Below are 23392 nucleotides of genomic sequence, written 5' to 3' on the forward strand. Positions count from 1 at the left end.
GCAATTACTCCAACCAGTAAAAAGAAATGATAATTACATAATGTGGTAGAGGTGTTAACTTTTACTACAATAGCAATCATATTACAATATATAAATGCACCAAATTAACATTTTGTACACCTTGAATTTAAACAATGTCAAATACATTTCAATTAAAAAAAATTTAAATGGGTCACAATTTTTTCCCAAGAGTGTGTGCTGTGCCCTTAGAGTCTAACACTAATGTTGCAACGAAGTGTAAAACCAGTTTCATTTCAATTCATTTGTTACTGGTGTGCTTCTGTTTTGTTTTCTTTTTTCTATCTGGACACCTAAATAGAGTGTCATCTCTGAAATTTACAGACAATTCATCAGGTATTTCTGTCTTTTCATCAATTTTGCTTGCTATTTGGTGATCCTACTTTATTTACAGCTGCTCTTTCTTAAGCCAGTAAAGCCTCATATATGTTCTCATATATTTGATTCTTATTACTTTTCATTTTTTTCTGATCAGAAACATTTTTTTTTTCAAATTCTGAGTATTGGTTAAGCCTGTCACTGTTTCTATTAAAGCTGTAAATCATGCTACATCTTTGGGTTTTGTACCAGGTTTTTCTTATTTTTACTTGCGTAAATGTCACTCCTTTTTTTTCATTTCTTGTCATATATACATATGTTTATAAGTGTGTGTGTTTATATATATGTGTGTAAATTAGTCATCTCTTTATAGAATAATTTTCCTGTATTTTATCGAAAACCAAAAACAGATGATTTATAAAATTTACTTTGTTTTGTGCTTTGAACATCTTTTTCATAGAAAAATGTCCCTGTATTTTATTGAAAACCCAAAGCAGATGATTTATAAAATTTACTTTTGTGTTTTAAACAATTTTTAGGAGTCTTATTTTTCTTTACAACTTGAGAAAGATGTTCTCATTCTGTAGAATCTTTTCATAAGCCCCATGTTCCTTTTACCTGATTTCTTATCTTTCCTTGAGGAGAGCTCTTTTCAGGTGGAGGGTTTTCCACAAAGACAGCGTGAGAACATTCTCCTTGAGCTCCTGGACTTGGTGCTCTAGTTGAGATACACAGCCTCTACAATCCCTGAGGTCTAACATTCATTCTTTCAGCATTAACGTTCTGAATTAGCTATAGGCTGCTGGAGCATGTTGGCTCATTCCAAAGCCAGTGAAGCCTGTAAAATACCCCTCTCACCCTAGCCCCAGCCGGTGTCCACCAGCAGGAGGCGTCTTGATTATCCAGAGTGTATTGTTTCAGAGTCCAGATTCTCGAGCCCCATTGCTTAGTTTCAAATCCTGGCTCCACAGTTTAGGAGTTTTCTTATCTAGGTCCTGCTTTGGAGAATGATCGCTGAGGCTATGGTGGGAGAAGAATTTTATAAGCTTCAACTTTCTGCTCTCTAAAGTGAAGATGATGATCATTTTTCCCTCATAGGGGTTGTAAGAATAAAATGAGTTACTACCGTGTTTCCCTGAAAATAAGACCTAACAGGACAATCAGCTCTAATGCATCTTTTGGAGCAAAAATTTTTACAAGACCCAGTATTATATTATATTATATTATATTATATTATATTATATTATATTATATTATATTATATTATATTATACTATATTATATTATATCCTAGTTTTATAGTAAAATAAGACTGGGTCTTATATTAATTTTTGCTCCAAAAGATGCATTAGAACTGATTGTCCAGCTAGATCTTATTTTGGGGGAAACATGGTATACATAAATCACTTACACAATGCTTGGCACATAGTTACTGTTATATGGCATGTTTGCAACTTTTAAGAAACATTAGTTTGCAAAGGGATTGTGTAGACATATGCAAGCTCAGCATTTGCACAGACCTATGCACTATCAAATAGAAACTGAAACAACCAGAACAATAGAAAAATAAAGGCAATTGTCTCATGAGCAGAAAATCCCCATAATTGTTGATAGTCCACTTGATACTGAGGAAACTGCCTGCACAGAACCAATTCCTCTCTGGATTTGACACCACATTTTAATGATTTTGTGAATCTCAGAATGTATATTCATGCCCATGAAAATCCTCATGTGGAAAATATGTCCATAATGATACATGCATTCTCATTATCTGGCCGGCAATGCACAGCAATGAGGAAAAGACGACTGTGTTTTTGGAATTTGAGACATCTGGAAAAATAAAGCAGTGCCCTGAAGAGGCAAATGAGATGGGAGATGGAGAGATGAATGAAGGGCTGTGAGCTGAACAACAGAAAAGACTTCAAATGATTATTACAGAGAAAAATACCTGTGATGTTTTAAAAAGACACAATAAAGAGAAAACAGGTTGCAAGAGGATAAAAACACTAAGGAGGCAATCGTCCCACAGAGGACGATAAAGGACAGGGTGTGGGTGCTGCCTCACTCACCCCTCACACAGAGAGCGCCTTTTGTGTGGCAGACACTTGGGAGGCTCAAAGCACCCTCAGATATAATCAGTGGTGAATGTAGAGCCCGGGGCTATGCCCCTGTGCGTATAAAAAAGATTCTGTAAGGAATAAAATTAAGAGAGTGGTACACATTTGTGGTGAGCAGGATGGCAAAGAAAGAAGTGAGACAAAAAGCATCATACTTAGATTTATTTGGCCACAAACATGGCCCACCCCACTATGCTCATGTTATATGGTTATACAAGCACGATGACCATACGCAAAGCAGCCTTTTGTTTCTTTGCCTAATGGTCTTCCCTCACTGTTCCCTTATTATCAGTAGCCTTCTTTTTTGTTTCCAAGTTAAGCATCATAGATTTTTAAGAAAACCAGACAAACTACTTGAATAAAATAGGAGTTGAGCCGTGCTTACTGAAGACATTAAGAAAACATCACAGATTCTGTAGGCCCCTCCATTCTAACCAGATCAAGTATAGGGCAAACAGAGTTTTCTGGTAATTTTATGTAAAAGTGCTTCAATAATTGGCACATTTCAGATGAAAACTCCTTTTCATCTTAGTCATCTAAATAATTGTCTCCATTCATGTCCCTTTTAAAAACTGCTGGGATTCAATAACTGGCCTTGCTGTTACCACAATGAGGCATGGTTTAGATAGAATCCTTTGCAATTCTCACTGTATCCTCAAGATGGCAGGTGGGGATTTAGACTGAGAGAACTCTAATGGAGACTACAGCTTTCTCTCTCTCTCTCTCTCTCTCTCTCTCTCTCTCTCTCTCTCTCTCTCTCATCTCCTTTTGTTGAACCCATCAACAAATCGTTTTTCTTTTCTTTCTTTAGAAGGGCACAGCTCACAGTGTCCCACGTGGGGATCCAACTGGCAACCTTGATATTACTAGCACCACGCTCTAACCAACTGAGCTAACTGCCCCCCCCCCGTTTTTCTTTTTCCCCCCAACTCTATCGAAGTATAATTAAAACATTTAACACTGTATATATTTAAGGTGAACAACAGGATGATTTGATGTGTTGTGAAATGGTTACCACCACGAAGCTAATTAACACTTTCATCACCTCATATAGTTACCTTTGTTTTGGGGTGAGAACATTTAGATCTACCCTCTTAGGAAATTTCAACTATACAATATAGTATCACTAACTATAGTCACCATGCTGTATATTACATTCCCCAAATTCACTCATTTTATAATTGAAAATCAATACCCTTTTGAACATATCTTCATTTCCCCCACCACCCCCCAGTTCCTGGCAACCACCATTCTATTCTCTGCTTCTATGAGTTTGACTTTTCAATAAATCTTTTCTGGATGCGTATTATGTGCCAAGGATTATGCTAGATTTTGTTGGGCAGTACCATTCAATTTTTTTAAATTACCTTTATTTACCATATAGTTTAGAAAACAAAAAACACTGGGAACTTTGTTTCGAGAAAAGGCAAGAACTTTTGAACAGCACGCTAATGTAACTGTACATTAGTTACAATTGCAAAAGAAGCTGCAACTAAGAAGTATGGAAGAAAAGTAGCACCTAAAGCAATAATCAAGATAAAAGACTTGGTTTATCTGGCAATTTTTAAAAAAAAATCCTACCAGGATGACTACAAAAATTCTGAAGTTTGACTCAAAGATCCCAGCCTTTTTGTTTCTAAAAGTATTTCCTTTGGAATTTAATTTGCTTATAATAATTGCCAAATGCATACTTTTGAGAGACTGTTAACCTTGCCAATTGAGTAGAGTTTGAATTATCAATGCTAAGAAATAAACCTTCACATTACAATATTCAACATATAGAGCTATATTTTAAAATAAAGGGAATGTTCCCTTTCCAGATTTTGAAATTTAAATCTGACAAAATCAGTAGCATACTGATACTAGGCAATCTCAATTTAAACAAAATTGGAATTGCTAAAAAATAATATATAATATAGTTTTTTTTACATATTCATATATGCATTGCCTTAGTGTTCCATATCAGTAACATTACATAGTAATTATTAAAAGTAAAGTCATAAAAGGTAAATTTAAAAATTAGTATCCAACGTTAGAGAAGACTAAAATAGCAGGAATACAAAACGCCAAATGGTATCATGGATTCAATCCTGAAACATAAAAAGTGGATTAGTGGAAAAAATGGTGATATCTGAATAAAGATTGTAATTTAGTTACTCGCATAATATCAGTGTTAACTTCTTGGTTTTGACAAATGAACCAAGGTTAGAGACATATTAATATCAGATCAGGAGAGCTGGGTGAAGGTATACAGGAATGCCCCATATTTGCAAGTTTTCTGTAAATCTAAAATCATCCCAAAATAAAAAGTTGTTAAAAATTAGTACTGAATCCATTCAACAAGCACTACTGAGCACCCACCGTATACCAGGTAATGTTCTAAATACTGGTGACACAAACCCTGCCTAAGTCGTTCACAGCCTAACAGAGAGCTATTAAGTATTAATAATAAGTTATATCACAAAACACCTTTACCAAAAATTATTAAAATGTACCTGCCATTCTTGTTTTTAATGGAAAGAATTAAAAATCACATCAAAGCGATTAAAATGGGTGAAAGAGGAAAAGAGAAATGGTGTTGTAAGAAGCAAAACGGGAGCGGTCAGAGAAACAAGAAGGATAGTGCCAGAAGCAAAGAACAATTGAATGGACGAAGTATCCAGTCTGGTGTAGTAGTGGAAATCCTCTCTGTCATTGTTTACTTTTAGACTTGTTCCTGATTTATAGATAGTGGGTGGAGAGGAATCTGAGAAAAGAAAAAAAGCACAGGAACAAAAAACAAAAAGTTGTAGAAGAGGTGGAGAAGAGAAGAAAAATAAGGTAAGGAAATAGAAAAAGGAAATACATCCTGCTCATCCAAAAACTGATTCTCCAAAAAACAAGTTAGGATCCTGATATAAGCTGATCCAATTCTATTCATGCTTAAGCTATAACCGTTAATTATCAATAGATGGCCCAGTAATGAAATTTATGGAGAAAGAATTTAACAGCTTTCTCAGAAGGTGACTCTGAAATTCCAAGAAAGTTACGTTTTTATCCTTTTACTAGTCAAGAATAATTTGGCCTCCTCTTGACTTTTTTCAAAAATTGAAAAAAAAAAAAAAAAAAAGAACAGATTAGGTTATTTTCTTGACTACAACACAGTCTATCTGTAATGAAATGCATCCCAGTATCAGGGGACATAGATATGATAGAAGTGAAATTTATGGTCTTAAAAATGAAGTTGACTAGCCAACTAACATTTCATAATAAGTAACACAACAATTTCACTGGAAATCATTTCTCATTTCAAAAACACCAAGTGTATGATGTGGAAAATGTGCAGAGAAAGGCAACTAAAATGATCAGAGGAAAGAAAAGGCTAAAAGCTTTGGGACATGTAGGTGTATCAAGGTGAGGCAGGAAGGCGAACAGAAAAACAAATAAAATGGTCACTAACGTGGATTAACAGACTCAGTCAGCAAATTCTAGCATGCTAAAACACCCTTAAAAACCTGAGTGTGGTGGAGTTAGGACACATGAAAGTATTGCTTCTTTCAGCTGGCTAACTTAGGAGATGATAACGATTGGAAATTCAAAACTGGTTTGAGGAAAAGAACGGGTTAAAATATCCAAAGCGATCACGCTGTGCCTGCCCAGCATTCCTTCTCTAAGGGATCCCCCACAGCTTGGGTGGTTGTTGAAGGGGCTGTCAGGTTACAACCCGTCCCCTGCCTGCTGGTCAATGAGTTTCCTTCCTTGGGAATTTGGACCTGAAGCAATAGATTTGAGTCGGTCTTTCTTATGTACCTACACAATACATAAAGCCTGGGTGTTGTTGGTGGGTGACCATGTTCCACCAGGTAGATGGAGGCACAAAGGAAGCTGGTCTATAGTAAGAAGGAAAAAAACAAACCTGTAGAGTGAAGAGTAGAGAGAGGAGCCAGAGTCTTGACAGGGGTTCAGATCCGTGAATCCGGCTTTGTCCAAGGCCCAAAGCATCCCTGTCCTTGGGTTTGGTGATACACTGAGTGTCCTTATAATGAAGTGTCTTGCTGAAATTCATTTTTGGTGGTTTCTGTTTACAACCAAAATAATCCCAACTAAAACAAAATCTATAAACTAGTCTTTTCTCTCTCTCCCTCTCTCTCTCTCTCTCTCTCTCTCTCTCTCTCTCTCATCCTCCCCCCCCCCCTTTCTTGTATTTTCAGTCTCTCTGTGTGTAACCAATATGTATAGCAGAAAGAAAACAATTAAAAACAGAAACATCCTTGCTGATCAAGCAAGTAGAAAGTTTTAACCACAGCTACAGCGAGTGGGAGCAGGTAGGATGGTGTCATTTGATGATGCAAACAAAAAATAATGATTTTTAGTGATGAAGCCAAGTCTGACGTAGCACTCAGCCGGCAAGGTTTTCTCTTGTTGCCAAATACAACAGAAGTCTCCACAACCTCTTCCAATGTTGCAGTGCTATCCAGAGAGGTGGTGTCATGAAGTGCATGCATCAAGACTAGCCAAATATCAGGATTTAATACATGCACACACTTTATCATGATAAATAGGAACAGAAATATCCAGCCATACAGAGTTGTTGAAAACAATAATCTGAACTATGGCAGTAACATGTCACCTCTGGTTCCAGAAAGAAAAAAAGAATGGCATGATTTATGCAGGACATGGACCAGTCCATGGGTCAGCTGATGATGCAAAAGTGATCTTATCAGTATCCCATCTACTCAACAGCATCATTGAACACCTACTTACCAGGTGAGAATCAGGACCAAAATATATTTTTCAATCTCTGTCACAGGACATCACCAGTTTCCTGGATCATTAAGAGTAGAATTACCTTGTACTAACTCCTCTCCTTTCTAGGAGAAAGCAGAATTCCTAGTAAATGGGGCTGCTGGGACTAGATGATCTCGATTTTTCCTTCCAGCTCAACATGTTTCTGTGCTTTTTATTCCTAAATGTGAAGCACTTTGTGGTAGACTCCATTAAAAAGCCATTAGCAATGACAGCAGAGGAAGAAGGAAACCGGTGACAAGGTAGAGGAAATCGGTGGAAGCAAAAAGCCATTTATTTCATTAAAGAAAAAAGATTTTGCTCGTTAGAATGTTTGATGTACTTAGAATACGTCAGACTCAAAAATGCCTTTGTGGAGTGGGTATCATGATTTAGAAAGGCAGACAGTACACCAAATTGATTCCTTTTACTCTCATCATATATTCACATGTATTAATAAATGAATAAAAAAATATTATTTCTACATTATTTGTGAATGTGTATATTTTTTCACGTTTTCTACTTTTATATAGCAATACAGACCTGTAGCTTTCTCTTACAGCAAAATCTCTATCTTAACGTAGATCAGCGTGGATTCATTTATGTGGGAATCATAAACTTTTCTTGAGAAGTTACTATGCTCCATGCACTTTTCTAAGTGCTTCACATATATGTAACCCTCATAATACCCCTATATGCCAAGTACTATGCTTATCAACATTCTTTTACAGATGAGGCAAGTGAAGCACAGAAAAATCTCCTCTCTTGCCCAAGGACCCTCATCTAGCAAGCAGCAGTGCTGGGATTGGAATCCAGACATTCTTCATTCAGAGCTGCACGCATAACCTTCATGTTACCCAGCTTCTGGGAAGCCATCAGGGATAGGATTTCATGCCTAGGGGCTTGGCGCTATTTCTGCAGGACCATCACAGTCATCAAAGCTGAAAACAACCCAACTCCAATGGAAGATGCCAGTACAAAGTTGGAATGGCCTGTTTAGAGAAGGTGCAGTGGATTTTTGTTTGCTTAGCAGATAAATAGCACAAGATAAAAGAACCAAGTACAAGTTTCAAAGCTAATTTCACTCTACTTAGTTTATCATTGGAAATGGAAGCTACCAAAAAGGAAATATCTGGATTCTCTCTACCTTTCTCACTTAAAATTCAAAACAATTATAAGGCCATAAAGACCTACAGTGTTAAGTCCTGTCGTATCATTTTGAGACTGCCCTATTCACTCACTCACTCATGGGAGAGTTAATTGAGCAGTACACATGTCCTAATGGGACTTCATGTCTTTTTAATACTGCCTGGTAGATTTTTTAAAGTATTTAATTTTTTTATTATTATTTTTTTTTTTGGTAATTTTCTTACTTTTTTAGCATTGTCTTTTAGAATTGAAAATATTAAGGAAATTACTTGTAGAGAGTTAGAAAAGTGAATTTTTTCATGGGAGCCAGACATATAATAATTTAATATTGAAAGGGCGTTGGAGCACTCTGTCACTCATCTCTGTTTCCAATCCCCTGGTGGAGTCCATAAATGTGTCTATGAGACTACACTTCCAGGTCATAGTTTGAAATCAATGACTGTTATTGAGTAGAACAGATGGGCAGTATTCCTGAACTCAAAAGGTGACGTGTGTGTGTGTGTGTGTGTGTGTGTGTGTGTGTGTGTGTGTTCTGAGGACCAAGGGAGGTCATGTTTTGATAACTCTGCCGGAATTAGCCAGTGAAGTCCATTTCCCAGAAGACCTTCATGGGAATGGTAGTGCTAGCGAAAGGGATGTCTTTTCCTAGAATTCAGAGATTCCCAAGCAAACACAAGTCATTTGATTTAGGGTTTGAGGATTGCCTCATTCTAAGGAAAGAAGGAGTCAAGCAGAGAAGATTCTATGAAGGTTATTCGTACATATAGGGAAGGGGAAGGGTAGAAAGATGAATGGCTACAGTCAGAGGCAGTTTGACAATGACAATTTGACAAAACAATGACAGTTTAATGAAAATGGTCCTAGATAATTGTGAGGACAAAGAAGGGTAACCAAAGTAAATTTGAAGATGACCACCTAAACGCGAGAAGTTTTAGGAATAATGCTAGATTTCTGAAAGGGTCGTCATCAATATAGATTTTTAAAAACCACCGTGTATTGAAGGGAATAAAGCACATTTGACAGTAGGTCAAATGCTAAAACCATTAAGGAACATCTTAGAAAGTTCAAAAGGTTTGTTAGCAAGTGAGGGCAAGATGAAAGTCATATGGATAGAAAGCATGGATTCAGGTGGTAATGGTGTTGATGGTGGTGTTTATCCTAGTTGAGGGGCCTCACAATATCCATGCTAAATTTTTTTAACAGGCTTTGCTCTGGCTGATAAGATGCCTTTCATGAGTGGCCGGTTAGCTCAATTGGTTAGAGCTTGGTGCTAATGACACCAAGGTTGCCAGTTCAATCCCTGCATGGGCCACTGTGAGCTGAGCCCTCCTCAAAAAAAAAAAAAGAAAAAAAAAGTGCCTTTCACATTATATTTGTTTTACCCCAAAACTTCACCACTGTTTATTTGTGCCTATGTATTTACCATGTATGTACAAATGTGTATGTGTTCCCAGTCACAATATGAAATGTTTTCCTTACTCTTGAGTCATATTCAAAAAATTTTTGAAAGTCACTAGATTAGATACCCTGGTGATAATGTGATGGAGGGTAGAGGGAGGCCCCCTTGTATCCTTTGAAAGAGAATGTGAAATTATACAACCACTTTAGAGGTCAATTTAGCAGTAGGTACCAAAAGCATCAAAAAAGTTATTCAGATCTTTTAATCTTGTAATTCTGCCATTCAAAATTTTGCCTAAGAAAGTATTTGATTAGGTACTTAGGTACATACATTTCTCATGACACCATAAATAATAACGATAATAAAAACCTGGAAACAACCAAGGGTCAAATGACAGGGTAATGCTTTAAGTGAGTTTTGTGGCAGGTATATCATATCTACCAAAGGTTGCTAGTTGTTATTTATCAATATGGAAAGATATTCTTAATAAGATTACATTATAATGCATGTGGCACTAATTTTTATGGTTTTTTTCTAAATGTGTGTCCATAGAAAAATTTTTGGAAAGATATACACAAAAATTGTAAAATCAGTAACTAGAAAGTGAGGAAGCATTATGGATTAACTTCATTTTTTTCACTTTTCTATTATTTTAAACATTATCTTTTTTTCTAAAACAAATACAGATTTTTATTTTAGAGACACTGATGATTATTTAAATCCTACCCAATCTGAGACGCTATGACTTCCAGAGCCTATATTCAGAGATGAACCTCTGGTATTCAGTTCACACAATTTCTTACAAGAGTATTTTGAGCCCTATATTGTATAGCCTAAAGTTGGAGTGGGAAATAGAAATAGCATATAAAGCTAGAAGAAATTGATCCAACTGGAATAGAAGGTGATTTTCAAGAATATATTACACCGTATGATTTCATTTATATGTAGAATCAAAAAACAAAATACACAAACAAAACAAAAATAAACTAATAGATACAGAGAACAAATTGATGGTTGCCAGAAGGAAGGGGATTCGGGGGATAGGTGAAAAGGTGAAAAGGATTAAGAAGTCCAAATTGCCAGTTATAAAAATAGTCACTGGGATGTAAAATACAGCATTGTGAATATAATCAATAATATTTTAATAACTATGTATAGTGTCAGGTGGGTACTATACTTATCAGGGTGATCACCTCATCAGGTATATAAATGTGTAATCGCTATGTCATACATTGAAATTAATATAATATAGTATGTCAACTGCAATTGAAAAATAAACTTTAAAACAATAATATATTATAAGATTAGACAGATAAAGGGAAATCAATAGGAGGTCAAGTCTTATGTTTAGGATTTGCAATATGGATTCGGTCTTTGCAAAGTAATGAGTCATTTCATAGGAAGGCATTATGATGTTTTCTGTCAGTACATCATAATGTCTACTTGTTCTAACTTTAACACTCTCTGGGAAATTAATTCTGAAGGGCAGAAGGTCCATATTGCAACGTGAGAGTGGTAGTCAGTATATGGAAGGAAAAGTGAAAGTTCATTGAGGCAGGAGAATTCTTCATTTGATTCTTTTCTCACAGAACAGCAGCTCTTTTCCAGCTACTCTAGCAAGTACTTGAGTTTTTATGACAAGCTAAAGAACATTGCTTTTATACTTCTATTAATGTCAGCTTGAGTCTTAGGATTAATATTCTACTTGATGTTCCATTTTATAGAGAACAAGATCTTTAAAGAGTCTTTCTTTGCGATGTTCCAAGCTCTTCTTTGGAAAGCTCCATGCCTTAATGAAATAGGACCTTATTATGCTCTAAGTGAAATAACATAGGATCTACTTAGTATTGTAAAAGATCAGACCGCAAATACATTTTTCTTTGATTAAGCCTTAGGCTAAAGTTTGGCAAACTTCTTGTATAAAGAGTCAGATAGTAAAGTTTTTAGGCTTTGCAAGCCAAATGGTCTTTGTTGCAACAGTGACCATAAACAATATAAATACAAATGGGAGTGGCTGTTTTCCAATAAAACTTTATTTTCAAAACCATATAACAGGCCAAATTTTGCTACCAGGTTGCCAACCTCTAACTTAGAAAGTATAAAGTAAATTTCACCAAAACACAAATTCATACACATTCAGAAATTTACCAAAAAAGTAATACTTAACTAAATGAGGAGAGATTTGGTCATTTAAATATTCTATTCACATGCAAATTGGTCAGTTAAATATTCTACTAGATTTTATATAAAATAAATCATTATGCGCTAGATTTAGTGTTGTTTTTTTAGAAAGTTTTCATATTTTACCAATTTCAACAGCATAGAGATGGTGATCAAGTCTCATCTTTAGATACTTACATAGTTCTAATATTAAATATAATAAATATGTAAGTTATTGTAACCTCGGTGAAATCTGCGCACATTTTCAATGTATACTTGAGTGCATAACTATATAGTCTTTTCTCTCTAACTGGAATTGATTAGCTCTATAGCCTCATCTTTGCTGATGGTAGAAAACAGGTCAATTCTGGATCAGTTCTCAGTCTAGCTCAATTATTCAGTTCAGGCCTATGCGGCAGTCTTGTTATAGCTCAAAATTCCCTCACATACTTCTGGGTTTTTCTCCTTCGCTCCGTTTCTTGTTTGACTTTGTAGTCCTAATACCAGGGAGATACTATTTGTCCCATTTTGTCCTGGGGCATGAGTGATGCATTCTCCTCCCATGAACAACGACCTTAGCATTCTGTGTAACTGACTACTTCTTCTCTCCTCCTTAGCTTTTAGCATCTATTGAAATTCCAACCAATGATATTGGATATTAACTATTTACCCTCACACTTTCCTCCTACTTCTAGTCATGGCCACCTGGTGGCAGGCCTGGGAATACTTCCTCTTGCCAATTCTTCACCCCGCTCAGGCCCAAGGGAAGCTCAACACCCTTCCAATTACTTCTCTGGACCACTGAGATACTCAGAGGGATGAAGGACAGGGCAGTCTCTGTCCTTTGGATGCACAAATACATTATGTGTCCATTTTCAGCTCCCACCACCACCATGAGCTCCGTGGTACGGGGGGGGGGGGGGGGGGTGAATAGACATGCTGCTACTCTCTAAGATATCAAACAGGGAGTAGGTTCCAGATCACTCTCTCTCCTATCCTCAAATCCTTAACTTGTTTTATTTCCACACGTAGTTCTTTATATCTGATAGGGAGGAGCCTTAGTTTTGCACAAAAGGTATGACTTTGAGGTCCTTTATTTTTAAACTGGCCTGTCTTAGCCACCTCTCCCTTGGTGTTTTGGATGTGTGAGGGGTTGGTTCACAAACAAAACAAAACATGATATCCGGGAATCTTTGACCTTTTATTCTAAAGAGAGTCCCATCGCTAGTTATAAACAGCCCATGGGTGAGAGCTAGTGGGAACATGTCTCTTTGGCTGGAAGAAGGAAGTAGGAGATTAAACAGTGAAATGTTTTCTTTGTGATTCTTAGTTTCTAAAGCATTTTCAGGAGGGAGGAATGCAAAACAAATACATGGAATCGTGATTTGAGGACGAAGTGTTTTGGGAGACAGAGAATAACAGGGAATTAGTCCTGAAAGCCAACATAAAGTTACATAAAATAGTGAACTTTTTGTGCTATACTAGTGTATGGTGACTCTGAGTCAGAAAGCCCCAGTTCAGAATCCTTTGTTCTCTTTATTTGTTGTCCCCGATGAACTTTCTGTTCTCGTCTAAGTTGAACCAACCCATTTGCACAATGGAGCTTTATATTCCCAACTCTTTGAAGACTTTACTCCTGATTAGTTCCCCTCTCTCTCCTACATCATCCTTTTATTGTCTCCATGGAGTCATTCTTATCAACATACTTACATGCTGTAATATCTGACATCTTTAAAAAGATAACACAAGTCCCTCCAACCCTTTATTTTGCTCCCATTTACAACAAAAGTTCTCAAGATTTGGTCTGTACTCACTGTCTCCATTACCTCACTTCCCATTCTTAGTGAGGGATTGCCTGTGTTTTAACTCCTCCTAAGCATTTATCCTAATCACCTCATGAAGACCTCACTTGTCAAGATTACCAATGGACAAATCTGGTGGTCAGTTGTCAGACCTCATCTTCTGAGGCCTTTTGGCAGCATTTGGCACAGCTGATTCTCTCCTTCTTGAAACATTCAGGTGGCATCCAGAATATTATATTCTCAGTGGCCCCTCTTTCTCAGTCTCCTTTGCTGGATCCTCCTCCTCAGCTCTCTTCTCTCTCTTCACTTTCTTTTATAAACTTATTCAATGCTCTGGCTTTAAATTTTTTTAAATATCATTTTAATCTGATGATTCCTGAACCGTTCTCTCTCATGATGTCTCCACTGAGATCCAGAAAGCCTGCTCTACGTCTCTATTCAGATATGTATTAATATCTCAAATTTAGTTGCCCTGAAGAGAACTCAAAATCCCCCTTCAGTCCAAAGAGAAAAAAAAAAGCAAATAAATATTGAACTTTAATTAATAGATTTTTTCCCACAGTGATGCATTAGTAATACTGAAACTATTGTGTGTAATATTCCAGGATTGAGCAAGTAGGTCCGTATATTGAGAATAGTGGGAGCCAGGTATCCTCACTGAGGGAGAAGAAATCACAAACAGAAATGGAGAAGTCTAGACTGCATTTAAAAGTATTAGTGAAACAGGGCCCAGTTGAGACCCCATTCAGTGCCCCTGGTCTCTCATTTCCCTGCCCTATAGCTTAACAATGGAGCTGCCTCCTGCAGCTTGAGCTCACAATGTCCCTTGTCCCAGTTCCCTGCTTTAGAAAATTACCCTGAAACCCTCATGCTTACTGATCACAATCTTTATGGCCTAGCATTCCTTTCAGGTTACTTCCATCACTGCTCCTGGGTTGATGACCACGTGGGAGAGTCATGTTGCCAGAGGGAAGCCTCCATGCAGACCCCGGGGAACTGTCACCTAGCCTCTGGATTGCCTAGATTTTTCCCTTAAATACCGGAAGCTGGTCTGGGAATGTTAAAGCAGTTTTTGAAGTGTTAACGGGCTGTCTTCCCAGACCACTGATGCTCTGATAATAAATGCTTATTTTACCACCCAACTCCTGAATCGGTCTATTGGCTGAGGGGTACAGGCAACACAAGCCAGGATTCAGTTGGCCTCTGGTTTCAGTTTCTGGCGACTCTTCAGCGGGACAGCCTCCGGGTTCCTCCGGTAAGTCTTTCGGCTTGCGGAGGGTTTCAGGGGCTCCCTGGGACTGGGCAGATTCTTTGGCGCAAGACCAACCTCTGGAAGCAGCTGCCGAGTGATTTTTCTCCCTGAGGTGGGGGTTGCGCTAGGGCCCACCTGTCATGGACATCCTTTTGCTCAATTGGGATAGAATAAGCATTTGCTCTGCTTCCTGCCTCTAATTACTGGATCAGAAAGCGGGGTGGCCCCAGCGTGTGCAACCAGAGGATCTTGCACTCACCATCTGGGGCTCCTCTTTGAGGGCTATTTGGAGGTCATACTCACCCATTGGCGCCAATAGGTGAGACTGCAACGTCCAGGGAGGCATAATACCTCCACCAGTAAGGGGCTTTGGTTGCAGGCTTGCTTTGGTCTTGGAAGCGCGTTTGTGGTTTCAGCCTTTGGGGCTACATTTGGTTTTCGGTTTTAGCCCACTGGTCAATTGTCTGACGGTCAACGGACCATGTATAGGAGTAAGACGACATCACATCCTAATTTGGTGCCTGGTCAGGTTTGGTTTTTGGTATTCAGATGCAAATTTGGTTTTTCTGGTTTTGTCTATTTGATCCAAGGAATACTTGGATCTGTCTGTGTGTGTGTAAGTGTATGTTAAGTATAGCCATATTTGTTCTAGCTCAGCAATGAGATCTAAGGATTCAATCCCGGATGGGAGCCCGTTGGGCAAAATATCAGGTCATTGGTAAGACTATGGCTATAAGCCGTTGACCAAAAAGAAATTAGTGTTCCATTGCAACACTGCTTGGCCAATGTATACATTAGATTATGAAAAGCACTGACCGCTAAATGGTTCATTATTATACTGTTTTGCAACTGGAATTGTCCTGTCAGAGGTCTGGAAAATGGGATGAAATACCTTATGTACAGATGTTTATTAGTTTGCATAATTTGGAAGCTAGCAAAGAAGGAAACTAATCATTCAGAGGCAGACTGTCTCAGTGCTGGAACCAGCAGCCATCCCAATCCCTGATTCTAGACCAGGAAAATTAAAGGATGAGGAAAAACTCAATGTCCTGGCGGATGGAAATCAATACCCATGACCTCCAACCGATCCCCCACCACCCGGGTGCCTAATGTAGACAGGATTAATGGAATGGTCTCCCCCTCTCATACCAGACAAGGTACACAATTCGGAGTAGGGTTAGGGAGCCAAGGGGCCACGGCAGGGCAATACCCTTTGAAGTGGCTGGCTATTGGAACTGGTCCTGGGGGACAGCCTGCCAGATACTATTGGGCACATACTCCTTTTTCCACCTTGGATTTAATGAACTGGAAAAATCTTAACCTGTCTTATTGAGAACCCCCAAAAGATGACTGATCTAATCTCCTCAGTGTTTGCCACCCACCGGCCCACCTGGGCAGATGTACAAGCCCTGCTCCATATGCTGCTGACTGCAGATGAGAGAAGGCTGGTGATAGGCAAGACCAAAGAAGAAGCTGAAAGGATACACCGAGAGGGCCCTTGTGGGACCCCAGCACTAGACGGGGCAATCCCTCTTGTTGAGCCAGACTGGGACCCCAGTGATAGGATTGATCAGTACAAATTAGAACATTCCCAGCCATGTCTTTGAGAGGGGCCATGTAAAGCGGTGCCAAAACAACAGAGCTTACAGGCAGTCCGACAAAAACCAAATGAGGATCGCTCAGAGTTTTTGGAGAGAATTTACCAAGCCTATAGCCAATATTCTGATATTGATCCCCCAGCGGCTGAAAATTCTCGTATGACCAGTCCAGAGAGTACCCTGGACATCCCGAATGAACTCCAAAAGTTAGGTGGAGTCATGAGCATGCCACACACCCAGCTGGTAGATATCGCATACGAGGTGTACAATAGCTGTGAGTACCCAAAGGCTAAGGACGCCACCGTTTCTCTGAATCAGATAAAGGAGTATGAGTGACAAAGTGTGAATAGGCAGCACTCAGACCCCCCCACTAGGGCAAGACTATTGTGCCTACTGCAAAGAGCAAGGACACTGGAAGAAAGAATGCCTTAACCAAGGCAAACCAGAGGGCCAGAAAGCACCAGTAGCCCTGATGGCTGAAAGGATGGCCGGTTCTGAGGAAGAATGATGGGGCCCAGGGTCTCCTCTGTTCCCCAAACAGACCTTAGCCATCACCCCTAAGGAGCCTCAGGTACAATTGACAGTGGGAAACAGGAAAGTAGGCTTCCTTCTTGATAGTGGCACTGCATACTCTGTTCTGAATGAGAAAAATCACTGGACTTTCCTAACTGTTCAGATTACTGGGGTGACCAGCAAGCCAGAATATCAACATTTTCTACAGCCATTACAGTATGTAGTGGGAGATACACATTTGCAACGTAAGTTTCTGTATATGCCTGATTGTCCAATACCTCTGCTGGCTGAGGACTGACTCTCCAAATTTCGTGCTCAAATAACTTTTGCTCCTGAAGTGAACCAGCTCCACCTGCAGGTACCAATTGAAAATGCGTATAGATTCCAGATGATCCTGGAAGAGGATCCAACCACAGTGCTGGAAGACAGGTCAGAGAACTCTACTGTCTTATTTCTGGTCAGTCCCTCCGTCTGGGCAGATGGGAACCCTGGGAGGGCCAAGAGCAGTGAACTGATAAAAATAAGACTGAAGGAGGGGGCCTCAACTCCCTGGAAAAGACAGTACCCTCTCAAGAAGGAAGCTTTGAAAGACATCCAACCCTTAATTCAAAAATTCAAGGACCTAGGCCTTATTCAGCCTTGTCTGTCACCATATAAGAGCCCCATCCTACCAGTTCAAAAGCCCAAATCTCAGGAATGTCATTTTGTCCAGGATCTATGGACAATTAATGAAATAACAGAGGGCAGTCATCCGATGGTGCCTAAACCATACATACACCTTGTAAAGTGGAATTCTCGGTACTTCCCAGTACTATATAATGTGCTGGATTCGAAGGATGCTCTTTCCTGCATGCCCTTGGACCCGCAGTCACAAGAGTTGTTTGCCTCTGAGTCGCAAAACCCGGACTCGCTACTGAGAACCCACGACTGCTAGACTGTTGCCACAAGGCTTTGAAAACTCTCCTACCCTCTTGTGGGGGGAACATTGGCCCACGGCTTGCAGACCCTGCAACTAGAAAGAGGAGTGCTTCTGCATTATCTAGATGATTTGCTAATCACCGGTGACTCCAGGCAAGATTGCTTAAACAATACTACGGAAACTTTAAATCACCTGGCAGAACGTGGGTATAAGGTCTCTGGGGAAAAGGCCCAGACCTGTAAAAACTGGGTCACCTTTCTAGGGTTCCCTTGAGCCCAGGAAGAGAAACCTCCTCAAAAACTGGAAGGATTTAATAAAAGGTCTTGAAACTCCTACAGCTAGTAGGCAGTTACGGGGATTTTTAGGAATACCTGGATTTTGTAGGATTTGGATTCCTAATTTTGTCTCATCAACACACCCTTCTATGAGGCCCTAAAAGGAAAGATTGCCCTTGATTGGACTCCTAAATGTCAAACCACCTTCCAAAAATTAAAGGAGCTCTTAAGCTCTCCCCCTGCTTTTGGGCTGCTCAATGTGTCTAAGCCATTCCGCCTATACATTCATGAGAAACAAGGTTTTGCCCTGAGGATGCTAACCCAGATGAGTGGTACAACTCAACAGCCAGTTGCTTACCTCCCTAAGAGCTTGGATAATGCAGTGCAGGGATGGCCTAGCTTCCTACGGGCTGTAGCTGCCACCTGTGAACTGATGCAAGAGGCAGAAATGTTTTCTCTTGGGTAGCACATGACCGGACTAGTGTCACACCAGGTATTGACATTACTGGAACAAAAGGGCAGATTATGGTTGATAGCTGGATGGCTGGGCAAATACCAAGCCATCCTGCTACATAATCCAAATCTCCAACTCCAAACCGTCTCTGTCCCAAATCCAGCAACACTGCTACCCCTCCCCCACGAACTGTTAATACATGATTGTATAGAAACTGTGGGCTTAGCCTATTCCAGTTGGCCAGATCTATATGATCAACCCATCCAGAACCCAGGTTGGAGTCTTTTTGTGGATGAAGTAGCTTCATCAACAACAGGAGACGGAAAAGCAGGGTATACAGTGGTTATTCTGGACCAAACAATAAAGGCCCAACCTTTATTGGCAGGTACGTTTGCCCAGAAGGCTGAACTCATTGCACTAACCCATACACCTGAACTAGCCAAGGGAAAATGAGTCAACATTTACACTGACTCTAAATATGCTTTCCTGGTGTTACATGCACATAGGGCTATTTGGAAAGAACATGGCCTCCTTACGGCTGGGAAGAAAGAACTAAAACAGGCCTCAGAAATTTTACAGCTACCTAAGGCTGTCCAAGAACCCGCCCAAGTGGCCATAATGCATCAGAAAGGTGGAGATCAATTGCCAACAGGAAACAGACAGGCAGACTTTGCATCCAAGGAGGCAGCCCACTTAGATACAGTCATGGCCCTGGTTCCCATAATAGATGTCCAGAAGCATCCGCCTGCCTATTCAGAAGCAGACCTAGAAGAGGCATCCAAGAGGGGCTGCACACAGAATGGCTCAACAGGGGGATGGAAGGTCAACTCTGAAGGGAAAGTCTTCACCTCCTCCTCTCTTCTGACATGATTCTCCAAGAAGTACACCAGGCCATGCACTTTGGGAGAGATGTTTTACTTGATTATGTAGCTCCCTGGACCACTGGAATTCACTTGACACAAATAGCTCAAGATATTATCAATAACTGCTCAATTTGCCAGAAAAAATATTCCAAAAACGTACACAGATGCTAGAGGCCAAGGTCGTCAATATAGAAGCCAGCTGCCCTTTGATGACTGGCAGATTGACTTCACTCAAATGACCAGGGCATGGGGATATTACTGGTACCTGCCTGCATACATAGGTACTTTCTCCGGGTGGGTAGAAGCATTTCCTACTTGAACAGAAAAGGCAGCTGAGATAGTCAAAGCACTGCTCTGGAAGACCATCCCCAGGGACAGACTCCCCCAAAGTCTGCAAGCGACAATGGACCATCCTTTATCTCGGCCACCACTCAGAGCGTGAATACACACCTTAATATTACCTGGAGATTTCACACGCCATGGAGGCCCCAATCCTGGGGCAAAATAGAAAAAATGAATCATACACTTAAAAAGACCATAGCAAAACTCTGCCAGGAAACTCAGCTCTCACGGACTCAAGCACTACCACTTGCCCTGCTGAGAGTCCGGCTGGCTCCCCGAAGCAGGCTTAAATTAAGCCCATTTGAAATTGTTTATGGGAGACCATTCCAGGCCCTAGTGGACATAGCTCCATCTGAGTTTAACCACGATGTGCATGTTAGAAATTCTCTTAGGGAACTTACCCAGGTAGTAGAGACCATACATAAATTTGCCCTTAACAGGGAGCTGGCCCCATCAGAGAGACCCTACCATCCTTTCAAGACCGGAAACAGAGTACTGCTCCAAACTTAGAAACACCAAGGACCCGTTGACCAGCTAAACGAACAGTGGACCAGATCGTGGACGGTGCTCCTGACCACACACTCGGCCGTCAAACGTGAGGGAATCTGGCCTTGGATTCACCACACCAGAATAAAGAAGACAGAACTAGAAGACAGGAGAGAAGATACTGCCACATGGAGACCCACGCCATTAGGGGACCTCAAATACTTGTTCTCACGGCAGTCCTCCTGGGATGTTCCTCGGAGGGACCAATACCATTTGAAAGGGATGAAAATATCTGGGTTTATCTGGCTAAACATGTACTTAATATCTCTGATTTTTGCCTTTCAGGAGGGACGTATGTAGAACAGACCTTCACCTCCTGCTTAATAGGAGTTTGTACCCCACTAGAGACTATCAGGAATCACACAATGTTCCAATCTATTGACAAGCGTATATCATACTCTGACATCTATCACTGGGGTCCTGTCGTCACCAGGGAGGACAGAGCTATGTTTTCCCTCAAGGTCTCGGCGGTGACCCCAGTGGAGGACTGTGTGATGTTTACTGGTTGTACCCACTCTTGTTTCGTCCTTACAGCTGACGCAGACCTGAACTGTAGTTCTACCACCTCAGTGAGTTATGCCAACGGACATGTTAAATTACCCGCCGGCTGGTTCCTTATCTGTGGAAGAACTGTCTATTCTTATGTACCAGCCAACAGTACAGGAGGGCCTTGCTCCCTTGGAAGACTGACTGTTTTTCTGCCACAGAGACCCCACCCAACCGAACATCACACAGAAATTGTTTTAAGTTCCGACTGCAATAGTGAGCAGCACTTGTTTAGTCCAGCTGAATACACAGCCTTATCTCTCGTTGTGATGCCAGCCATGACTATTGCCCTGAATATAGAAATCAGCAGCATGGCCTGCTCTATGGTAAAAGCCCTGAATGCTACCTCTCAGGCCATCCATGCTCTCGGGGAAGAGCTGGGACAAGTCAGAGAGGCCGTCCTTGAAAATCGGGCTGCTATAGATTATTTGTTGCTAAGATATAACCATGGGTGTGAGGAATTCAAAGGACTTTGCTGCTTTAACCTTACCGATAATTCCCACCTAATTGAGGGGAAGGTTAAACAAATTCACGATCTCATATCTAATATTAAACAGAAAGAAGAGTCCTTTGGTCTTAATCTCTCCCGACTCATCTCCTGGCTCCCCAACCTTGCTGGTTTAAGGGAAACATTTTTCATTTTCCTTTTGTTTGTAATTGTAGGGCTTATGACTTGCTGCTGTATTCATTGTACCCCCACTTACAGGTCTGCTGCCAGCTGCCTGCCGAAGGCCCGATGGACACCGGAAGCTCCAGGCTTTCGTCAATGTCACAGAGACCAATTTCACCTCAAGCTAGTCTCATAGATTCGGACTTTGCCTTTTGACAGTGGGGGATTGAAACAGGGCCCAGTTGAGACCCCATTCAGTGTCCCTGGCTTGCCTCTCCCGGCCCTATAGCTTAACAATGGATCACCCTCCTGCAGCTTGAGCTCACAATGCCCCCTGTCCTAGTTCCCTGCTTTAGAAAATTACCATGAAACTTATGATTAAAATCCTCATGCTTACTGATCACAATCTTTATGGCCTAGCATTCCTTCCAGGTTACTTCCATCACTGCTCGTGGGTTGATGACCATGTTGGAGAGCCATATTGCCAGAGGGAAGCCTCCATGCAGACCCCTGGAACTGTCACCTAGCCTCTGGATTGCCTAGATTTTCCCTTAAATACCGGAAGCTGGTCTGGGAATGTTAAAGCAGTTTTTGAAGGTGTTAACCGGCTGCCTTCCCAGACCACTGATACTCTGATAATAAACACTTATACTACGACCCAACTCCTGTGTCAGTCTATTGGCTGAATGGCGCAGGCAGCACGAGCACAGACTCAGTGGCCTCTGGTTTCATTCGTATTAACTCATGATGTTTGATACAGATATTTCTAGTACACACACATACACACACACACACACACACACACACACACACACACAGCTTTTTCTGCTGAGAAGACTTAGAAACATTAACACTCCAGGAGCAATGAACACTCTTAGAATATAGATCCTCATTTTAAAATACCAGTCTTCACAAAAAGGAATCAAGGTGCTTAAGAAACAACAGAGCATAGTAGTAAGGTAAGGCTGGAACATCTTCCTGTGCCAGAAAGTAAGGAATCATTTAAAAAATAATGGGGACATGTCAAAAGGACACAAGAACTAGCATGAAGAGACTCTCACTGACTAAATCTTGGGAAATTTGAGCACCAAAATAATTGACATTAATAAATAATAACTTTGAATAAAAAAACCCGTAAGTCAATACTAATATAAATAAATTAATAAGAGAAAGTAAAGTTTTACCTTATAGTGAATGACAACTAATAAATTTAAAGCAATGACAGTGTTACGGGAGGGAAATCAGCATTTGGCTACCATCTTTGTAAAAGATGACTTAGGTATGAGTGATCAACTAGTGGCTGAGTGTTTGATGAGGATCAGGTGTTTATATTATCTCTAAGTATCTCCCCATGGGTTATCATTAATGACAATGAGAAATGTAATAACTTGACAGTGAAGAGAGCTGGTTGACACTAAAATAGCAATCACAGTTAATATAATCTACAACAGGACAATGTCTTATTATATGCTTCTTGATACAATGCACTGAGGACATATTATTCCTGTAGTATTCCTGATGAAAATGCATGAATGTAATCATAAGGAAACCACAGATAAACCCAAATGAAAGGACATTCTAGAGATTTTACCGATCCTCTTTAAAAAAAAAGTCATGGTCTAGAAAAACAAAAAATACAGAGAAAGCATTCCAGGTTAAGACACTAAAATACAGGGAAACAAAAAGGAGTGAATAATACTGGATTGAATCCTGAGCTGAAGGAGAAAAAAGACATTGGGAAATTGAT

At 40.1% G+C, this 23392-nt stretch overlaps 1 protein-coding gene and 1 long non-coding RNA gene across 2 annotated transcripts in view; one reads left to right on the top strand and one right to left on the bottom strand.

Annotated features, from left to right (window-relative positions):
* Positions 1–23392, bottom strand: part of LOC141567827 (uncharacterized) — a 178060-nt gene that overhangs the window by 136693 nt on the left and 17975 nt on the right. The window lies entirely within an intron of this gene.
* On the top strand, positions 14671–22295 carry LOC141567811 (uncharacterized). The gene is made up of 2 exons (XM_074316335.2): positions 14671–14982; positions 20384–22295. The coding sequence occupies exon 2, from the start codon at positions 20618–20620 to the stop codon at positions 21839–21841; it is 1224 nt and encodes a 407-aa protein (XP_074172436.1). The 5' UTR covers positions 14671–14982; positions 20384–20617; the 3' UTR covers positions 21842–22295.

The sequence above is a fragment of the Rhinolophus sinicus genome, chromosome 6, assembly GCF_057876585.1.
Source record: "Rhinolophus sinicus isolate RSI-liver-muscle chromosome 6, RSI-T2T, whole genome shotgun sequence".
NCBI lineage: Eukaryota > Metazoa > Chordata > Mammalia > Chiroptera > Rhinolophidae > Rhinolophus > Rhinolophus sinicus.